General features: G+C 36.6%; 2 protein-coding genes across 2 annotated transcripts in view; both read right to left on the bottom strand.

The window, feature by feature from the left end:
- Positions 1-19,962, bottom strand: part of LOC140046810 (uncharacterized) — a 423,911-nt gene that overhangs the window by 157,820 nt on the left and 246,129 nt on the right. The gene's annotated exons all lie outside the window — the stretch shown is intronic.
- Positions 14,873-19,285, bottom strand: LOC140046606 (uncharacterized). The gene is made up of 4 exons (XM_072091300.1): positions 19,229-19,285; positions 18,156-18,352; positions 17,076-17,342; positions 14,873-16,913 (listed from the first exon to the last, which is right to left on the bottom strand). Exons 1-4 carry the CDS (start codon positions 19,283-19,285, stop codon positions 15,017-15,019), a joined length of 2,418 nt encoding a protein of 805 aa, XP_071947401.1. The 3' UTR covers positions 14,873-15,016.

The following is a 19,962-nucleotide window of genomic DNA, read 5'->3' as shown; positions in this document are numbered from 1 at the left end:
CGATGCATTATCGTTAAAAGTTCAACTACGATCATTTGAAAGCAATCAGGTTGAAAGAAACAACAATTTTAATTATTTAATTGTACTTTTTTAATTCTAGTCGAAAGCACAAGAAACGTAGGAAACGTGTTTGCAAGTTGTTATAAGGTATAGTATTTAACTTGTGTATATAACAGTTTAAAAAATTGAATTTGTTTCTAAAGTCATGCACTGTTTTTCTATTAAAAGACTACTGTAGTTTCAAAATATTTTCCTATAAAATACTTTTAAATAAATTAAATTACAGAACTTTAATAAAAAAAAATATAGAAAGCTCTCAAGAATATTTCTAAAAAGATGAGGATTTATGAAATATTTTCATTTTGATTACAGTTCACTGGTGGATAGTTACTGTAATTTGGTTTATTCTATTCGCAACCTTTGTCATCTTAATTATTATATATGACGGCTTAGCAGCAAGAATTCGCAATGGTATTGGATTATTAGTAACTGTTGGTGGTAGCTGTATCTGGTATGTGCATAAGAAAGTCACAAAATCTCGTACTCAGTCAACAAACGCAGCAGCAGACGGACAGACAGTACGCTATTCGGGAAATTTCCCAACAAAAACAATAGATCACAAGGAAAGACACTGTTAACAGCCCTTGTATAAAGAATATCAAAGATAGATGTAAAATGAAAAATATGTGAAACAAAATGGGAGTTTTTTTCACAATGATGAATGACTAGAGGTTTAGAGGGTGTTAAATTAAAGATGGCCATCCAAGGGTCAATATCACAATCCAAGGGTCAATATCACAATCCAAGGGTCAATATCAAAATTATTTTCCCCTCAAGGAATTCAGCATTGCTTGTCAAATGAAACTGCAACATTGATTTCAGGATTTGTTTTTGTAAAATACAATCAACTTTTTAAAATCAGAACTCTCATTAGAATTTAAAAAAATTCAGTTTAAAGTTTTTTAACGTTGCAAATTTTATTATTGATTTTATGAAAAGATTAAAATTAAAATTTTTTAGTTTAATAAAGTGGGTAATGCAATGCCAGTATTATGTATGTAAATAATATCTAATGTTTGATATTTAGTTTTATTAAGCTTAACATGCTGTAGTAAACAGTTGTCAACATATTGAAGCTGTAACTCAGTTGTCAATTGTGTACTTATGCTGTAGTAGACAGTTGTCAACATATTGAAGCTGTAACTCAGTTGTCAATTGTGTACTCAATGCTGTAGTAGACAGTTGTCAACATATTGAAGCTGTAACTCAGTTGTCAATTGTGTACTCAATGCTGTAGTAGACAGTTGTCAACATATTGAAGCTGTAACTCAGTTGTCAATTGTGTACTCAATGCTGTAGTAGACAGTTGTCAACATATTGAAGCTGTAACTCAGTTGTCAATTGTGTACTCAATGCTGTAGTAGACAGTTGTCAACATATTGAAGCTGTAACTCAGTTGTCTCAATGCCGTAGTAGACAGTTGTCAACATATTGAAGCTGTAACTCAGTTGTCTCAATGCCGTAGTAGACAGTTGTCAACATATTGAAGCTGTAACTCAGTTGTCAATTGTGTACTCAATGCTGTAGTAGACAGTTGTCAACATATTGAAGCTGTAACTCAGTTGTCAATTGTCTACTCAATGCTGTAGTAGACAGTTGTCAACATATTGAAGCTGTAACTCAGTTGTCAATTTTCTACTCATTGCTGTAGTAGACAGTTGTCAACAGATTGAAGCTGTAACTCAGTTGTCAATTGTGTACTCATTGCTGTAGTAGACAGTTGTCAACAGATTGAAGCTGTAACTCAGTTGTCAATTGTGTACTCAATGCTGTAGAAGACAGTTGTCAACATATTGAAGCTGTAACTCAGTTGTCAATTGTGTACTGTCGTGTATCGTCGTAGACAAATTAATAAGTACGTTGAGATGAGTATAATAATGAACGTATTTAATGAAACCAACTAGTAGTCATGAACAATAGTATAGTATAGAACGTTTTGTAGGCTAACCTCGTCAGAGCATATGCGCAGTACGCATATATTATATGTGCGCGTGCATATACTACACTCCTCCTTTCTTATTTTAACGTTAACATTATATCAATAAGCACAATAAACTTTCGTTAATTATTTTGTTAATCAAATAGGTTAATCATCGTGATTAAATTACTGCTTCTATAGTTCCAGATAGTTCTTATTTGGTTCCTCATAATAATTAACAAATGTGAGTAATTCTCACCATTATCAGTGGGACAGCCAGTCGACAAATCGTGTCAAATTTCGACTCGGAGAGGGCGCCCTACTTTTCTAATTTAGTTGAAAATTGCTAAATTTTAGGGTGTTGGAAAAACACAATATTTGTAAATTTAGCTGATTATCGGAAAAATATTGTTAGTGAAATAAATTCATAAATGGTTTTAATATATTGTCATGTAAAATTAAATGTATTTGAACAAAACGATAATCTGTAATTTAACGGCAAAATCAACCAATGTCTTTTTTCCGAAATTGTACCCTAGAAAATCATTAAAATAAAATGTTTAGAAAAATTGAACAGTCCTGAATTTAAAATCCCTGTTAGAAAAATTAATAATTTACAGAATACGATATTAAGATACAAAATTCGGTGGTTGGGATGCAGCTCCGACTATTCAAACTAAAGGTACCACTATTTGTTCCATCGAAAACTAGCGAAACCGCCATTTTGTAAACTCATCGTCATCGTGTTTATGAATTTATTTATAGCGAACGATATACGCGATGTTTATAATTGTCCGCGTATAAGAATTCATATAAATAAATACATTCCAATACAACGTATATTATTACTTGTTTATTTATCACAGTATACATTTTAGTTGAGGAATATTTATCATAACTATTATAATAGCTTTTATACAAGTCCGAGGCCTAGCCCTATTAGCCAGCGATTGTTCCAGGGGCGGAAAGTCACTTAGTGACGTTGTGATCGGGCGCGTCGGGCCTAGCTAATATTAATAATATGACCTGAAATAAGCGGCTAACAAGAACTGTTATATACTTGCTTACAATTGTTTTGCTATTGATGAACAAACAAGCAATTAGATTGAATAACAAATTATTTATTCATTTTTTTTGGGTAAAAACATGTACAAACTAGTACTGTATAATATAAATTAATACATTGTAGTATAAATATTAAACTAATACAGTATTAATAATAATAAAATATAAAATAGGCCTAACATACAATAAATATTCAATTTTTAAGGTCTACCACATGACAATAACATAATTTACAGAGTATAGTGTAGTAGGTTTGCATTCAACATAAATATTTGTATTGTAATATTCATCTAAATCCTCTGCAACATACATTTTTGTAATTCAACATTTTGTTTTAAATAATTAAATTATAGTTTGGGTATGACAATGTCGGTAGGTACCGGTGTCATCTTTTTATCCACTTCACTCTCAGTTTGAAGTCACAAAGAAAAAGAACTCTGCATCATCAACGATTCCTGAAAGTGTCAGAAAAAATAATAAATATTATTTTAAAAAATGTTAATGTCTGGTTGTATATATAATTATAATATTACATGAGGACATAAAAGTAAGGCAAATGGAAGCTGTATTTTATTAATTAAATTACAGTATTTACTATTATTATTTATAATCTAGGCCTAGGCCTACTAATAGTAGCCTAGCTAGGCATCTATTGAGCCTAATAAATCAAATAATATATTAATACTGATTGAAAAAAATATTTTTTTGGGGGGATCAGATCACCAGGCTAGGCCGGCCAGGACCAATGATACTCGTAATCAGTACAACTTAACGACTATCGGATCAGCATCAACACAGTACAACACACGTCTCGCTATCGCCTATACTGACACACGTGTCTCGCGTTGCCGAAACCACGCTCACAGCTAGAAAATGTACCTACCTTTCGAGGCCTGAGAATACACCAACAAATTTTGAACAGGATAGAAATATATCATACTCGATTAAACTAATATTATTCTTGATAAAACAATTGATTATAATTGTTTTAATTTGTTGGGATGCACCTCCGACTATTCAGAAAATGGACAACAAAACAGTAGTCAAATCGTACCACATTTATAAATTTCACGAGTCCCGACTTCAGTCGCCGAATGTATTGTATTAGCTTCGGTTTCTTTGAAAGAAACCGATTGGTTATTCAATTATACTTATTAGGAAATGCTTTTACCATAATAGGTAATGTTGGGCGGTTCTTAAATATTCATGAGAGCTTAAAATAAAACAGCACTTATTTGCTAGGCGACGAAAAATCGTGGTTTCAGTTTTCAACGATAGGTGGCGCTTCAAAATCGTCAATGCGGAAGTAAGTCGATTTTACACGATAACGGTCAAAACGCGAAGTGGCTTTCCCACTGTTATAATTTTGTGTAAAAACATGAACAACATAACTTTAACGTTCATAATAATAACATTGTTCACAAGTTCTATATCTCTTCGATAAGTCGTGTTGGCTTCCTTCGAAGTCGCGTGGAGCGTCGTGGAATAACCTCAGGCGATGAAGACAATCTATGTTCCTCTTCAACCGGTTGGTTGGTGGATGTTTGCTCTTTGTTCGCAATCGTTTCGCTCGCAATCGTTATTGGTACTGTCTGTTTAATCTTGTGTTCCAACTCGCTATGTGAAGTAGGGGTTTTACTCGCGTAAGCGTCCGCGTCTGTCGCTTTCAACTGGTCAATGTGTCTTTTCCACACTCGGCCATCCTCAACACTAATTACGTATGATTTTGGAGCGGTACGTTCTATCACGGTACCTGGCCACCACTTTCCCTCTTGTCGGAAATCTTTCACTAATACCATTTCACCTGGGTAAAATTCTCGTAGATCTTTCGTTTTGTCGTGATGAAGCTTCTGATCACTCTGCTTGTTAAGTACCTTGTTTTCTGTACTGGGATGTAAAAGTGATACTCGCGTTCTTAACTCACGGCCCATGAATAACTTCGCTGGCGTTTGTCCCGTAGTTGCGTGTTTTGTTGTGCGATACGATAAAAGAAATCTGTCCAAACATTGTTGGAAATCCTTCCCATTAGCTCGGCTTGCCGCTAACGATCTTTTGAAAGATTGAACCATTCGTTCTGCTGCTCCGTTGCTTGCGGCGTGATAAGGTGCAACCTTTACATGTTTCACCCCGTTTTGCTTTAAGAAGAATTCAAATTCGTCGCTAACAAATTGAGGTCCATTATCGCTTACAAGTTGAACAGGCAATCCGTATCTACTGAACAACTCTCTCATCGCTTTGATGGTCGCTGCACTCGTCGTACTGTTCATCTGAACGACTTCTGGCCATTTCGAATATGAGTCAACCACTACTAGATAATCTCGTTTATCTTTCTGCGCATAGTCAATATGTATTCGTGTCCAAGGCTGATTTGGCCAGATCCAGGGCATCATTGGTGCTACGCTTGGTCGACTTTGTGTTTGGTGACATGCTTGACATTGCTTCACCAATCGTTCAATGTCGGAATCTATCTGGGGCCACCAGACATGACTTCGCGCAATCTCTTTCATACGCACGATTCCGGGGTGAGCACAATGAAGCTCCTCCAGAACGGCCCCTCTGAGTTTCGGTGGAATCACTACCCTGTATCCCCACAGCAAACAGTCCTGTTCTACACTCAATTCGTCTCTTCGGTGTAGGAATGGTTTTAGATCGTCGTCGTTTTCTGACTGCCATAAACCTGTCTGTACCATGTATAACACTTTGCTCAATAGCGGGTCTTTCCTGGTATGCTGTTGTACGTTCGTACTCGTGACTGGCAAATTGTCTAATGTATGCCCCGCTATGTTATATACTGCATCGTCTTCCCGTCCTTCGTATGGCATTGGGAGACGTGAGAGTGCGTCGGCAGTTACGTTCTGTTTTCCAGGAATGAACTTTAAATCGTATTCGAACGCTGACAGCACGATTGCCCATCGCTGTAATCTCTGTGCGGCCAGTGTCGGAATAGCTGATTTAGGTCCTAGAATGCGTTCAAGTGGCTTATGATCAGTTCTTATCGTGAATTTCCGTCCGTATAAGTATGTCCTAAACCTTTGAAGTCCAAACATGATGCTTAGGGCTTCCTTGTCTAGTTGTGCATAACCCTTTTCGTGTTTATGCAGGCTTCGCGATGCGTACGCGATTGGTGTTTTGATATTGTTCTCGTTTACGTGGCAAATGACTGCGCCAACTCCGTACGGTGATGCGTCCGTGTATAGTTCCAGTGGTTTTAATGGGTCATAATGCGTCAACATCATGTCTTCGCTAATAATTCGCTTTACCGCGTTAAACGCTTTACTACAGTCGACAGTCCATGACCATGGTTTGCTTCCCAACAGCTCATTCAAAGGATGTATCATCGTCGATAATCGTGGAATAAATGACGCGTGATAGTTAACTAGTCCTAGCCAGGATCTTAGTTCTGTTGCATTCTGTGGTGCTCGTGCATCCTTGATGGCTTTCACTTTATCGTTTGTCGGTTGAATTCCTGCTGCTGATAGCTTACGTCCCATGTAGACTACTTCCTTTTGTACAAACGCGCATTTCTCAGCTTTCACTCTGAGACCATACTTGTTAAATCTCTCAAATAGTTTCTCAAGATTACTAATATGCTCTTTATCAGACGCACCTGTAACAAGAACATCGTCCATGATCGCACATGTTCCTTTAAGTCCTGTTATCACCTGTTCTATGAATCGCTGCCATATGGCTGGACTGGACGAAATACCAAACGGTAACCTCGTGTATCGATATAATCCGCGGTGCGTGTTGATCGTTACCAACTCTTGCGCCTCGTCTTCCAGTACTAACTGCTGGTACGCACATTTCAAATCAATCTTAGAGAATCGCTTTCCACCTCCCAACTTGGTGAAAACTTCCTCTGGGGTCGGAATTGGATATTGGTCGCAATTTAAACTCGGGTTGACTGTTACTTTATAATCTCCGCAGACACGTACCCTGCCATCGGCCTTTGGAATACATACCAATGGGGTTGCCCACTGACTAAAGTCTACCGGATAAATAACTCCTTCGTTTTGCATTCTGTCTAACTCTACCTCAACTGCGGAGCGTAGCGCAAATGGAACATTTCGAGCTTTGCAGAATTTTGGGATTGCGTTCACTTTTAGATGTAATGTCGCTTTGTGTCCCTGAACCGTACCTAATTCCGTTCGGAAAACTTCTGGGAACTTCCGTTTGAATGACTGACCGACATCGTTATCTATTTCTACCGAATTCTGAGCAAGCGATGGTGGAAATAATGACTTCCAGTCCAACTTAATCACTTCTAACCAGGTTCTTCCAAGCAAGGGTGGTGAGTTTCATCGCTGTGTTCTCACTACTATCAGTGGGAGAACGTTACTCTGGCCCCTATAGTTCACGGTGACTTTAATTTCTCCTGCTATATCGAGCTTAGTACCTGTGTATGCGTGAAGTGTACGTTTTACTGACTTTAATGGTAGATGGCTAAGCTTGCTTTCGTAATCGTCAAAGCTAATTATCGATACTGCTGCGCCCGTATCTACTTCAAAATCAATATCTATATCATCAACTCGCATCTGTACCGTTATTGGTGGTACCGAATTGTCCTGCTTAATGCCTACGCAAAACATTGTATCTACAAAATCGTCATTACCTTCGTCGTAATCCGGTGCTTCTACTTGCTTGATAGATTTAGGTTTATATTGTTTTGTTGATTTACTCGACTGCCTGCATTCTGATTTTAGGTGTCCTTGTTTGTTGCATTTAAAGCATGTAGCGTTTTTGTATTTACACGTATCTCTTGTATGATTGTTCATACCACAGCGGTCACATTTCTGCGTTCGTGTTTGTTTTGACGCTTGATAAGTTTTCGTAGACTTCCTGCTGTTAGACGTAACGTGGTTGATTGGCTTGTCCCCATCGTGCGACATACTTTTCATATTCGCTGTTGCTGCCTCCGAGGCTATGGCTATGTCTGTTGCTTCCTTGAACGTATGGTTCTTTGTCAATTTTTTTTTTTGGATGCTCTGACTTATTAGTCCACATACGAACTGATCACGCAGTGCGTTTTCCAATGCCTCTCCTTCAAAACCACAATGTATCGCCTTTTTCTTTAGATGGGATACAAATTGAGAAATAGTCTGTCCCGGTGTCTGTTTTACATTTCTGAATATAAATCGTTCAGAAATCGTTATTCGAGTAGGTTTGTAAAGCTCTTTGAGCTTGGTTGTGAGCGTATCGTACGATTTTGTATTTGGTTTATCAGGAAAACACAAATCTCGTATCGTTGTGTATCCAGTCTCTCCTAAACTACTCAATAATATCGCTCTTTTCTTACCTCCGTCATTGATATCTAATGCCACAAAATATTGTTCCAGCCTGTCCACATACGTATCTATGTCTCCATCCTGGACGTTGAATTCCTCGAATAGAATTCTGGTATTAGCCGCTGCCATTACCGCGCTTCGCTCTCTGTACGTTCAGGGCGCTCGGAATCGTTATTAGCCTGTGCGGTTCCTTGGTTACGGTTGCCGTTGTTGGAAAATCAAAAACTGCTAGCCTAGGCCTAGTTTTATAATATTATTATACTTCCGTTTCTCTCTATGTAAATGTGCCTGTATCCTCGTCGCCAGTGTCGTGTATCGTCGTAGACAAATTAATAAGTACGTTGAGATGAGTATAATAATGAACGTATTTAATGAAACCAACTAGTAGTCATGAACAATAGTATAGAACGTTTTGTAGGCTAACCTCGTCAGAGCATATGCGCAGTACGCATATATTATATGTGCGCGTGCATATACTACATGTACTCAATGCGGTAGTAGACAGTTGTCAACATATTGAAGCTGTAACTCAGTTGTCAATTGTCTACTCAATGCGGTAGTAGACAGTTGTCAACATATTGAAGCTGTAACTCAGTTGTCAATTGTCTACTCAATGCTGTAGTAGACAGTTGTCAACATATTGAAGCTGTAACTCAGTTGTCAATTGTGTACTCAATGCTGTAGTAAACAGTTGTAAACATATTGAAGCTGTAACTCAGTTGTCAATTGTCTACTCAATGCTGTAGTAGACAGTTGTCAACATATTGAAGCTGTAACTCAGTTGTCAATTGTCTACTCAATGCTGTAGTAAACAGTTGTAAACATATTGAAGCTGTAACTCAGTTGTCAATTGTCTACTCAATGCTGTAGTAGACAGTTGTCAACATATTGAAGCTGTAACTCAGTTGTCAATTGTGTACTCAATGCTGTAGTAGACAGTTATCAACATATTAAAGCTGTAACTCAGTTGTCAATTGTCTACTCAATGCTGTAGTAGACAGTTGTCAACATATTGAAGCTGTAACTCAGTTGGCAATTGTCTACTCAATGCTGTAGTAGACAGTTGTCAACATATTGAAGCTGTAACTCAGTTGTCAATTGTGTACTCAAGGCTGTAGTAGACAGTTGTCAACATATTGAAGCTGTAACTCAGTTGTCAATTGTGTACTCAATGCTGTAGTAGACAGTTGTCAACATATTGAAGCTGTAACTCAGTTGTCAATTGTCTACTCATTTATTTGTCATTTTATATTGAAAACCAATTGCTCTTACTATTTGAAAATGGACAGACAGACATGCTTACTCTTTTTATATGATTACAGTTTAGATATCTGAAGTTACATAATTAGCATACACCTTTTGATTGGTAGAAAGTTAGATAATTAGCATACACATTTTGATTGGTAGGATAAGGGAACAAAAAGTGGGGTTTTTTAAAATATTGATACAATTAGCAATGCCCCTACAATCTCAATTTTGTTCAAAGTGTATATTGCAGCTATAAACATTTTAAAGTAAAGTAATAATTTGATAAATGAAAAAAAAATTCAAATTAATAAGGGGACGCGACGGGGTATGGGGGCAGCAAATAGGTGTTTGATATAATGATACTGATGATAATAATGTTGCTATTTGTTTGTATTAATAACTATGGTAGTTATGATTAATGATGCTAAATTGTATTTTAAATCAAGATATCATGTAATAATTAGACTCATAACAATCTAAGTGCATTGTAACAAAGACAACAACATTTTCCACTCAACACAGTTTGTTGTGGATAAATCTAAAAGCTGTAGGAATCCTTTTATTTATAGTACAGGGATTGATTGATTGATTGAAATATATATTTATACTGGGTAACCTCTTCAGTCAAAGACTGGTCTCCCAGAGGGCCCAGTTGGTGATCAGTGGCTGTGATGTACTAATACACCGGGGTAACCCCCTACTCGTCTCGAAAGATGTACTAGGTTCTTTAAAGTGCACACGAGCAAGTTGTGTACACTGGACCTACGGTTTATAGTCCTTATCCGAGAAGACTCGTTCTACCACCAGAACCATGGAGTGAGTGATTTTAACAACACAATTTGTTGTGGATAAATCTAAAAGCTGTAGGAATCACTGTATTTATGGTACAGGGATTTTAACAACACAATTTGTTGTGGATAAATCCAAAAGCTGTAGGAATCCCTGTATTTATAGTACAGGGATTTTAACAACACAATTTGTTGTGGATAAATCCAAAAGCTGTAGGAATCACTGTATTTATAGTACAGGGATTTTAACAACACCATTTGTTGTGAATAAATCTAAAAGCTGTAGGAATCCCTGTATTTATAGTACAGGGATTTTAACACCACAATTTGTTGTGGATAAATCTAAAAGGTGTAGGAATCACTGTATTTATAGTACAGGGATTTTAACAACACAATTTGTTGTGGATAAATCTAAAAGCTGTAGGAATCCCTGTATTTATAGTACAGGGATTTTAACACCACAATTTGTTGTGGATAAATCTAAAAGCTGTAGGAATCACTGTATTTATAGTACAGAGATTTTAACAACACAATTTGTTGTGGATAAATCCAAAAGCTGTAGGAATCCCTGTATTTATAGTACAGGGATTTTAACAACACAATTTGTTGTGGATAAATCTAAAAGGTGTAGGAATCACTGTATTTATAGTACAGGGATTTTAACAACACAATTTGTTGTGGATAAATCTAAAAGCTGTAAGAATCCCTGTATTTATAGTAGGCCTACAGGGATTTTAACACCACAATTTGTTGTGGATAAATCTAAAAGCTGTAGGAATCACTGTATTTATAGTACAGAGATTTTAACAACACAATTTGTTGTGGATAAATCCAAAAGCTGTAGGAATCCCTGTATTTATAGTACAGGGATTTTAACAACACAATTTTTTGTGGATAAATCTAAAAGCTGTACAGGGATTTTTACGAAAAATGACCAAATTGATAATGATAACTATTAATGATGTGCAATTGTCAGTCTGTGTTAACTGTCACCATTTTTAATTCATATTTTGCGATATCAATGTTGTCATTCTTCATACTGAATTTTGGTTAAAGTGTGGCCTACTGTACTTAATAGGCCTAACAATATAATAAGTCAATTCACATTAAAATTAATTAAAGTTTGTAAAATTACAAAAACAAAACATGACAAACACATATGTGTTTGTTCTGTTTTTTTGTTGTAATTTTGAACATATTTACATTAATTATAAATAACTAACATGTGCATATTATGCAAATGAGACCAGGTAAACGGAAGTACAGAACGATGTTTAAATATAATTAATTGAATAAATTGTAAATTTTTTTGTACAGAACTGAATTACATTTTTTATATGAATGAATTTTCTAATACCTATTTGTTGAAAATGAAATGTTTTATATTTTGATATTTTTCACTTTTAATTCAATTTTGTAAATTAAAACTCAATTAAGTATTTATGCTGCACGTGTTTTAATGTTTATATTCATATTTTTTAAATAAATACTAATGAATGAAAAGCTTTTTTTTGTTTGTAAGGATTGTGTGTTTGTTTGGAAGGGGGAGATTTTAACATCGAGGAGATCATTATACTGTATCAAAATGTACGTGCTTTGCTATTCATCGTATATTATACAAAATATCCATTCCACCAATCCAGAGAGTAATATTATAATAAAGTTCTTACACATGTTACGTAGACAAATAGTGGTTGCGCCCTCTATAAAAAATAAAAGTTTATTCACCCACCAACAAACCACTCACAACATGTCGAAGAATGTCAAACACAAGAAGTAAGTTTTTGTTTCATAATATTATCATATACCATAAAATTAATCATATACGGTATACGGTATATACTGTATCCTAGGCCTACCTACTTAGTGCTATATTATATCAGCCTAGATAGGCCTGTAGGCCTAGCTAGGCTAGTTCTAAGTAGCTGGGGCAGGCCCTACCTCTAGCTATCAAAGGCTTTTTATAGTGGGCCTAGAGTATAGAAAGCTGAGGGAGTCTCCACAACATGTCGTTAGAGAACAGGGGTGGATTGCTATAAAACAGTCTTAACTGATGGTCTTAACTCCCCGATTAAAGCCGGCTTTATCAGATAGACGGTCTTATTAAAGCCACTCCTGATAGACCATTGCTATAAAACAGTCTTGGATAAGACCGCGTAAAGTAACAAATTGAGGGCGTACTTTGCGCGTAGAATACCAAATAAGGTAATGTTCGTCACGCTTGTTCAATTCACAATCATAACAGTACGTACATTTCTACGCGAGAAAATCCATTCTAGGCCTATATAAGAATAAAATCACCGTTATTATTTGATTTAACACTTAAAACTCGTTTAATTGGTTGTCTTTGACGATAAATAATACGTAAAAGCAACAAAAAGAGAGGTTTAAGACTGTTTTAAGACTCCTTCGAGTAGGCTTTAATTTTAAAGACCATTTACAGGTCAGACCGCGGTATAGCAATGGTCTATAAATAAAGACTACTTGCTACGTCACGAATTATAGCCGGCTAAGCGCTAAGACCGTTTATAGACCGCTTATAGCAATCCGCCCCTGATATCAACTGCATTGTGATTGGTCCTAAGACGAACATAAACACATGGATGGATGAGGATGGGGGAGGGGGGGGGGCACTCTTAAATATTTCCATACGGGGGGAGGTGTCGCATTTACGGGTATATTTTCGAGGGCCTGGTAGCACAAATATTGGGAGTTGGTAGCACAAGTGTGGGAAATGACAGGGTGAAATTAGTAGTTTAAGTCCCTGGCCCGCCCACCCGTGTCAAAATTTCACGATTTATCGCCAAATTTTGCAAGAATTTTAGCATACTGGATGCTATAAGCCCATCGCGGGGCCCATCGCTAAATACCTTTTAATAGAGTTTTCCCCGCGAGCATCATCAGTATAACACGAAACATAGCCGGCCGCGAAATTTTTTTTACTCGTCATATAAGGCCGATTTAGCAGAAGTCAATAGAGGGCGCGCTCCATCGCTCATGAATATTTAAATTCAGCGCCAGCGGTCACAAGCAAGCAAGCAGAGCAGTGAAGAATTATTGCTTTCCCAATTTTTACTCGCTGTCATGCAGCTACCTACAATGTTCTTTTTTTACTGCTGATAAAATAGGCCTACAATGAAAGCAATTCATGCAATAATTACATTTAATTAATACTGTAATATGTATATGGTGGTATAATAAAATAATATTTATGATGATACTGTAACACCCAAGAAGGTTTTACTCCATGCTTTTACCAAGGAGGTTTTAACATTTGATTTTACCCTTTTACAGTATAGCCTAGGCCTACATCATACCAATCTCAGGTACATTTTATTTGAGCATTATGACATTTCTTCAACTAATCCATTTAACAGTTTGAAACTGCGTTTGTAATCACGCCTTCTCTGATATTTTCGGTCCATGATGATGGTTGTGGCATAGTAGTTTTATTTCCGGGTGTTTTTTTTTCTTCTATAAATAAAAAATTAGGGGGAGGGGTGCGATCGTACCCTTGCACCCCCACCCCAGATGATATGATACGTGTCTGCATAATGTGAAATAAGAAATGTATAAATCAAATAAACCAGTAACAAAATATCAAGTGATGGCAGTGAACGTTTTCATATATTTTATTCAAGATACATGGAACCATGTTTGTTTTAAAGCTCAGGTACAGGCATGAATTTTAAATATAATATCTGGTTAATTGTACATAAATAAATTATTTGTAACAGAAATCAAGATGAAAAACCATGAATTTTCCCTAATATGGTCAAATACAAAATTTGGCAAAATTCTGCCAAAAAAACCAGGAAGACTTTTTTTCAGTAGTTAGGTAGTTAACATAATGTAATAACATGTCTGGTGACTCCCTAGAAGGTGAAAAAAGATGGTGGATATACGGTGGATAATTTTTGCTATAGCATGTAAATAAAATTCTGAAGTTGAAGAAAAATAACAGAAATGTAAAATTCAAGTTATATTACCTATATTTAGTCATCTGATAACATTTTTTACCACACCGTTTATTTTTCATAACTTTTTGAAATGCCTCTCTATTTTCAAAATTTGTGTACAAAAGAATAGAGATTTTACTGTGTAATTTGAACTATCCCCCCACTGATATGAAAGTGCTAATTTTCAAAAAGCTCCTGCAACACAAATAAAATCCCAAAAATTATGAAACATAGGGGAAATTATAGATCGATAATTATTGGAATGTATGATCAATAGAAATTTTTTGCCCGCACCTGGCCTTTAAATAGATCGTCACTTTAAGTTAGAACAAAACTCAATACAGCAGGTGATATTAATGTACAGTACCGTATATCCAGAGTTTTTACTTAACTTTATTTAAAACATCTGTGCATAATCGGCTATTTTCCAAAAGATTTACTTGTACTATCTAAACAAATTGTAAAAATTCCCAAACATGGATGAATACACGTTTTATTATTTATTAAACAATAATATAAAGAATTTTTTTTTAAATGTCGCCACCAGGTATTAAACTAATATTAAACAATAGGCCCATGTTTCACTGTTATTTATAATTATGTAATAAGTATAACTTCACTGTTATTAAAGCACCTAGGCCCTATGTACTGTATCATGCATCACTGTCACTGACTGCGAAAAATCTCTAATGCTTACTTTTTCATTGAATGGGGTTTTCCCAATGAAATATTTGTTTTTACACAGGTTGAAAGTTTGTGAGGAGCCCTCCTTATTCTTTTCTTTGGCATAAGCTTTGGATTGCTATTTACCTGTATTTGTTTTAGTGGACGCCCAGATCCAAGAGACCTTCGCCCACCAAGAGATGATTTTCTACGAGCCACAGCTGTAGGTTGTACACCAATGATTTTTCCCAACCTTCTTGGGCGCTTTTTCATCAGACTCTCACCAGAATATTTGCCGAATGTATGCAGGGCTGAAACCAGTGCGGCGTCTGTCTTAATTTTGTTCACACTATCAAAGAAACAGGATATTGCATCACGGAAAATATCGGGATGTTGCTGTTCCTTTTCCTTTAGGAGGTGTATGAATAGTAGTGCTTGTTCATCATGCTGTCCTTGTTGTACAGGCATTTCATCTACAGTAGTCAAAGGATGAGTGTTCTCGTCAGTCGAAGTATGAGTGTTCTCGTCAGTCGAAGGATGAGTGTTCTCGTCAGTCGAAGGATGAGCATCTATATCAGCCAAAGAAAGAGTGTCTATGTCAGTCGAAGGATGGGCTTCCACATCAGTCGAAGAATGAGCCTGTTCGTGATGCATTGCGATGCACTGTATGTGTGATTCTTCACTTTCGTTAGATTTCAAAGATAAAAACCAATCCTTATGCATCTCGTATCCAGTGGCAATGGTGTAAAACATTCTTCTTAGGGTTGGACTGTTCACAGGACTAGTGTTGATGGTATGTATGCCGTAATGCTTCGAAACAATGTGTTGATGCTTGCAAGGCCCACCATTTCTGCCAACAACACACGAGCATGATGCTGCCTCAATATTAACGTTGTACGTTACTCCTTCTGAATTTTGAGATGGTACCTCAAATGAGTTGTCACCTGTTTGGATAATATCCTCTTTAAGGAGCTGCCAGCCACTCACTGAAGCATATCTTGCGGAAATCGCCTTACCCAACCTATTGTTTGCAACATCTATAAGTCGTCTTTCATAGTGAACTTCAACTCTCGTCAGGAGAAAATCAAAAAGCTGAACCATGTTAAAGGCCTTAGTACGTTGGAAAATATGGTCCTTCAAAATTCTCATTGCAGCCTCGCAGTAATTGTTGGTGTTATTTGAACGCATTGGTAGCTCGTTTCGATAACACAAAGCCCACATCTCGCGTCTGTCATACAATTTAGTTACGTGGTCTATAAATTGTGGATAGGTCTTTGAACTATCATCACCAACCAAATCCTCATAAAAGACATGTAGCTGAGCCTCAGTAGATGCATACAGCATTGCCTTGACCGCGCCTAATAATCGTGGTCTATCTTCCTTTTTTACCTTGTGTTTTGTGTCCCACAGGTATCTCCACATAGCCTGCAATATGTGGAACGCACACAGAACACGTGAAGACCCTGGGAATACATTACTTAGGGCTTTCCTCTCTGCCTCACAGTCATCTGTCATAAAGACAGCTGGGCCTAACTTACCATAAAAGGCAACAGGCGGTAAAATGTCCTTAAGAAGAGTTAGGCCTTCTGTAATGACCTCTTCAGTTTCCGACGTGGTGATAAGTAAGCCCAACGGTAGGCCACCGGCACAGCTATGTGTAAGAATTACAAAAACACGACAGCCATGACGGTCTACTCCGCCCGATGAATCAATAAAAGCAAGTTCACCACTCTGTCGTACATATCTGTGGACACGTTTCATCAGAGGTGTACATATGGCAACGACCACATTTTCTCCAACTCGCTTTATCTTGGCAACTTCTTCATTATGCGTTGAACACACTTGCTGAATTTTTGCTTCAAGGTCTCTAAGCATTGCTTCACCATCAGGTTCTCCATAGCTTTCTTTGAATATCTTGTAGTACAACCTGATATAAATATAAAATTACAGTATCCAATGATGGGAGCAAATTGTATTGCTAAAATAGTTTCATTAATAATACACTAATGTGTAATAAACATATTTTACAAAATTATTTAACTTTAACATACGAACGAACATATTGATAAACTTCACGATGGCTACTTACCGGTAGCACCATTGCTGATCAGGACATTCTGCTCGGTCAGCAGCAACTACAACGTAGTCATCAGTATGCTCCTCTTCAAGGTCATGTTTATGTGCTAGAAGAGCGGTCGATGGTGAATGACCTGTTTTGAACATATCCACAAACTTCTTTGTTACTATATCTGAAACATCTCTGTGTCTTAGAGTGTCAGCACAGAGGATCGGATGATTGTGGTTGTAACTCAAATGAACCATCATTGGGAAGTTGTGCAAGTGAGTATCTGAAGATCTATAGAAAAAAGATATCCTTAAATTAATGGTAAGACAATGACATTTACTTTCAAGTACAATACAGTAATGTGGTAAAATTATTGTGGATTAAATGTTTAAAATAATAATGTATGTGTTTGGTTATTATATCCAGAACATTCTTTTTTGTGTTTTTTTTTTCATAATTATCTATTACTAACCCCAAACCCCAATGTTTGAGTCATTTTCACATAAAATGAGCCACACCTTAAAACAGATGAGATTTCATGTTTGGGTTGATCTTATATCTAAGTCGGGAAAATGGTAATTACAAACTTTTTGGTTTTCCAGTTTTTGTAGTATTGAAGGAATTTTGCAAATAAATGTAATTCTATTCATCAGAATTTTTTAAAATAGTATCTCTTATTGAAGTGTCTTCTGTGTTTTGTAACATTAATAAAGTTTTTTTGTTTAGGTATGAATTAACCCCCACCCCTACCGACTGTAATTCTTTTTAGGAGTGACCCCATGATGAACGGATGTCAATTAGTGCCACCCACACATAATGCCACCCCCTAAAAATGTCGCCTTTGGGTCGTACTATTTCATAATGCCATACTTATTGTGGGAGAAGCAAAGGTGGTAATAAAATATCATTATTTCGTAAAGTTTACTTCCCTTTTATTCTAACAATTTAATCTCATTTTATCAGAATTTACCTGCTCTTTCGGTTGGTCACCTCTCGCTTTACAGTAATCACCATGCTGGCCGGACAATCAGTGTTTTTAGAACCACTCTTTTCATTAGCTAAGCTGTTCCTTGGGAACGTATTGTGATGACATCTCAAGTAAACCTTATGGATGTTCTTCTTACCCGAAGATACAATCTGCGAATCCTTAGAGTGGTTTTGGTCTTGTTGGTGAAAGAAGTCAACCACATATCTGCTTCATTTTTTGTTGAGATATTAAGTCTCAAATCTGCAGTATAGCCACCTGTCTCATTGCTAGTATACCCACACACTAGGTAAACATAATCTTCAGGAAGAATGTCCTAAAAGATAAGAGTATGTTTAGTTTCAATTTAAAACATTTCTTTAAAAATCACTATAAAAGCTTTAACAAATGCACAACCATGATAGAAAATGTTCATCTAAATGCACAATCAATTTTTTAATGCTTTTAAATTTAGGCCTAAATTATAATAATATATAAAATAACAGTAACGTACACATATCTAAATCAAATTAGGCATAGGCGTCTATCTACAACTGTAAAATATAGGCCTAGGCAATTAGGCCTATATTATTTTACATTGTATTGTCGTGAGGTGGTTTCCCGATTAATCGTACGATCAAACGGTACTGGGTATGATCAACTAGTCTGTACAGTATGTTCAAATTAATATTGTATTACTAGGCCTATTATTAATTAGCCTATAGCCTATGCCTACCTACTACTACTACTAGGCCTAGAGTTAGGGGACTAGCTAGTGTAGGCCTAGCCTAGTACTAGAGGCCTAACTAGGCCTAGCTAGGCCCTAGTAGTAGTAGGCATCCCTAGGCCTAATTAATATTTAACCAATTAACTAGCCTAGGCCTAAGCTAGTAGGATAGACCTATGCTTCATCCCTTCCTTCCTTCTGTATTTACAGTATCTACAGCTCAGTATATGAGACATAATACTAGGTAAAACTCAGCACTAGGCCTAGGTAGGCTAGGTCTAGGAAGCTAATAATCGTATGCATTTTAGTCAGGTCATCGGATTATCAACATTTTGCGATCGTATTTTAACGTACATTCATCGTTTTTAAAAATTAAATGTCATTAAAATTATAAGAAATGATCACCTATAATTCGTCAAAGTGACGAATTAAATTCTAGGCTAGTTAATGTTATTGTTATCATACGACATAGGCCTACTCTCTTACCTTCAGTGCATCATCAATATCACTACAGTTATGGACATCACAAGCTGTGATATCCATGGCTGCTGGAGGAGAGAGAGATGGAAGCAAGAAGTAGAGAGTGGAAAAGGCGACGATCCTATCATCGTCGTATCATCGCCGCGTATCGACGACAGCTAGCAGGCTGCCATGCTATCTAGCGCGAAAGTTTTAATGTATGCAAGTTTTGAGTAACACTTTCTAATAAATATTCATGAGCGATGGAGCGCGCCCTCTATTGACTTCTGCTAAATCGGCCTTATATGACGAGTAAAAAAAATTTCGCTAGCCGGCCTAGGACAAAATCATTCAACTGTGACCGCTCTTGATCATCGGTGGTGTGCACCACCGCAAACGCGTCAAAATTTGCCATGAACGGTGGAGGTCTCTTTGGCCATGCGCAGATCATGCTGGGAACCAGTACAAATATTGCACCCTCTCTGGCGTGGCCTTGATTTTGGTAAATGGTAGTTCAAGTCCGTAGTATTTTTCAGTAAAACAGGTAGCGCAAGTGCCTCATGTCTTGAAGTGGCTGCTGCACCCCCTTGTTTGGTTTATAAAATTAATTAAAACATGTTAAACTACAATACAACTAAACTAAATACTACAGTACAATCAAAATCAAAACATATTAAAAACTACAGTACAATCGGAATTAAAACATCTTAAATACTACAAACAATACAATTAATTAAATTTAAAATATGTTAAACTACAAA

This window comes from Antedon mediterranea, chromosome 4 (assembly GCF_964355755.1).
Source record: "Antedon mediterranea chromosome 4, ecAntMedi1.1, whole genome shotgun sequence".
In the NCBI taxonomy this organism is placed as follows: Eukaryota; Metazoa; Echinodermata; class Crinoidea; order Comatulida; family Antedonidae; genus Antedon; species Antedon mediterranea.
The sequence above is the reverse complement of the archived record's forward strand: the minus strand, read 5'-3'. Positions and strand labels throughout refer to the sequence as shown.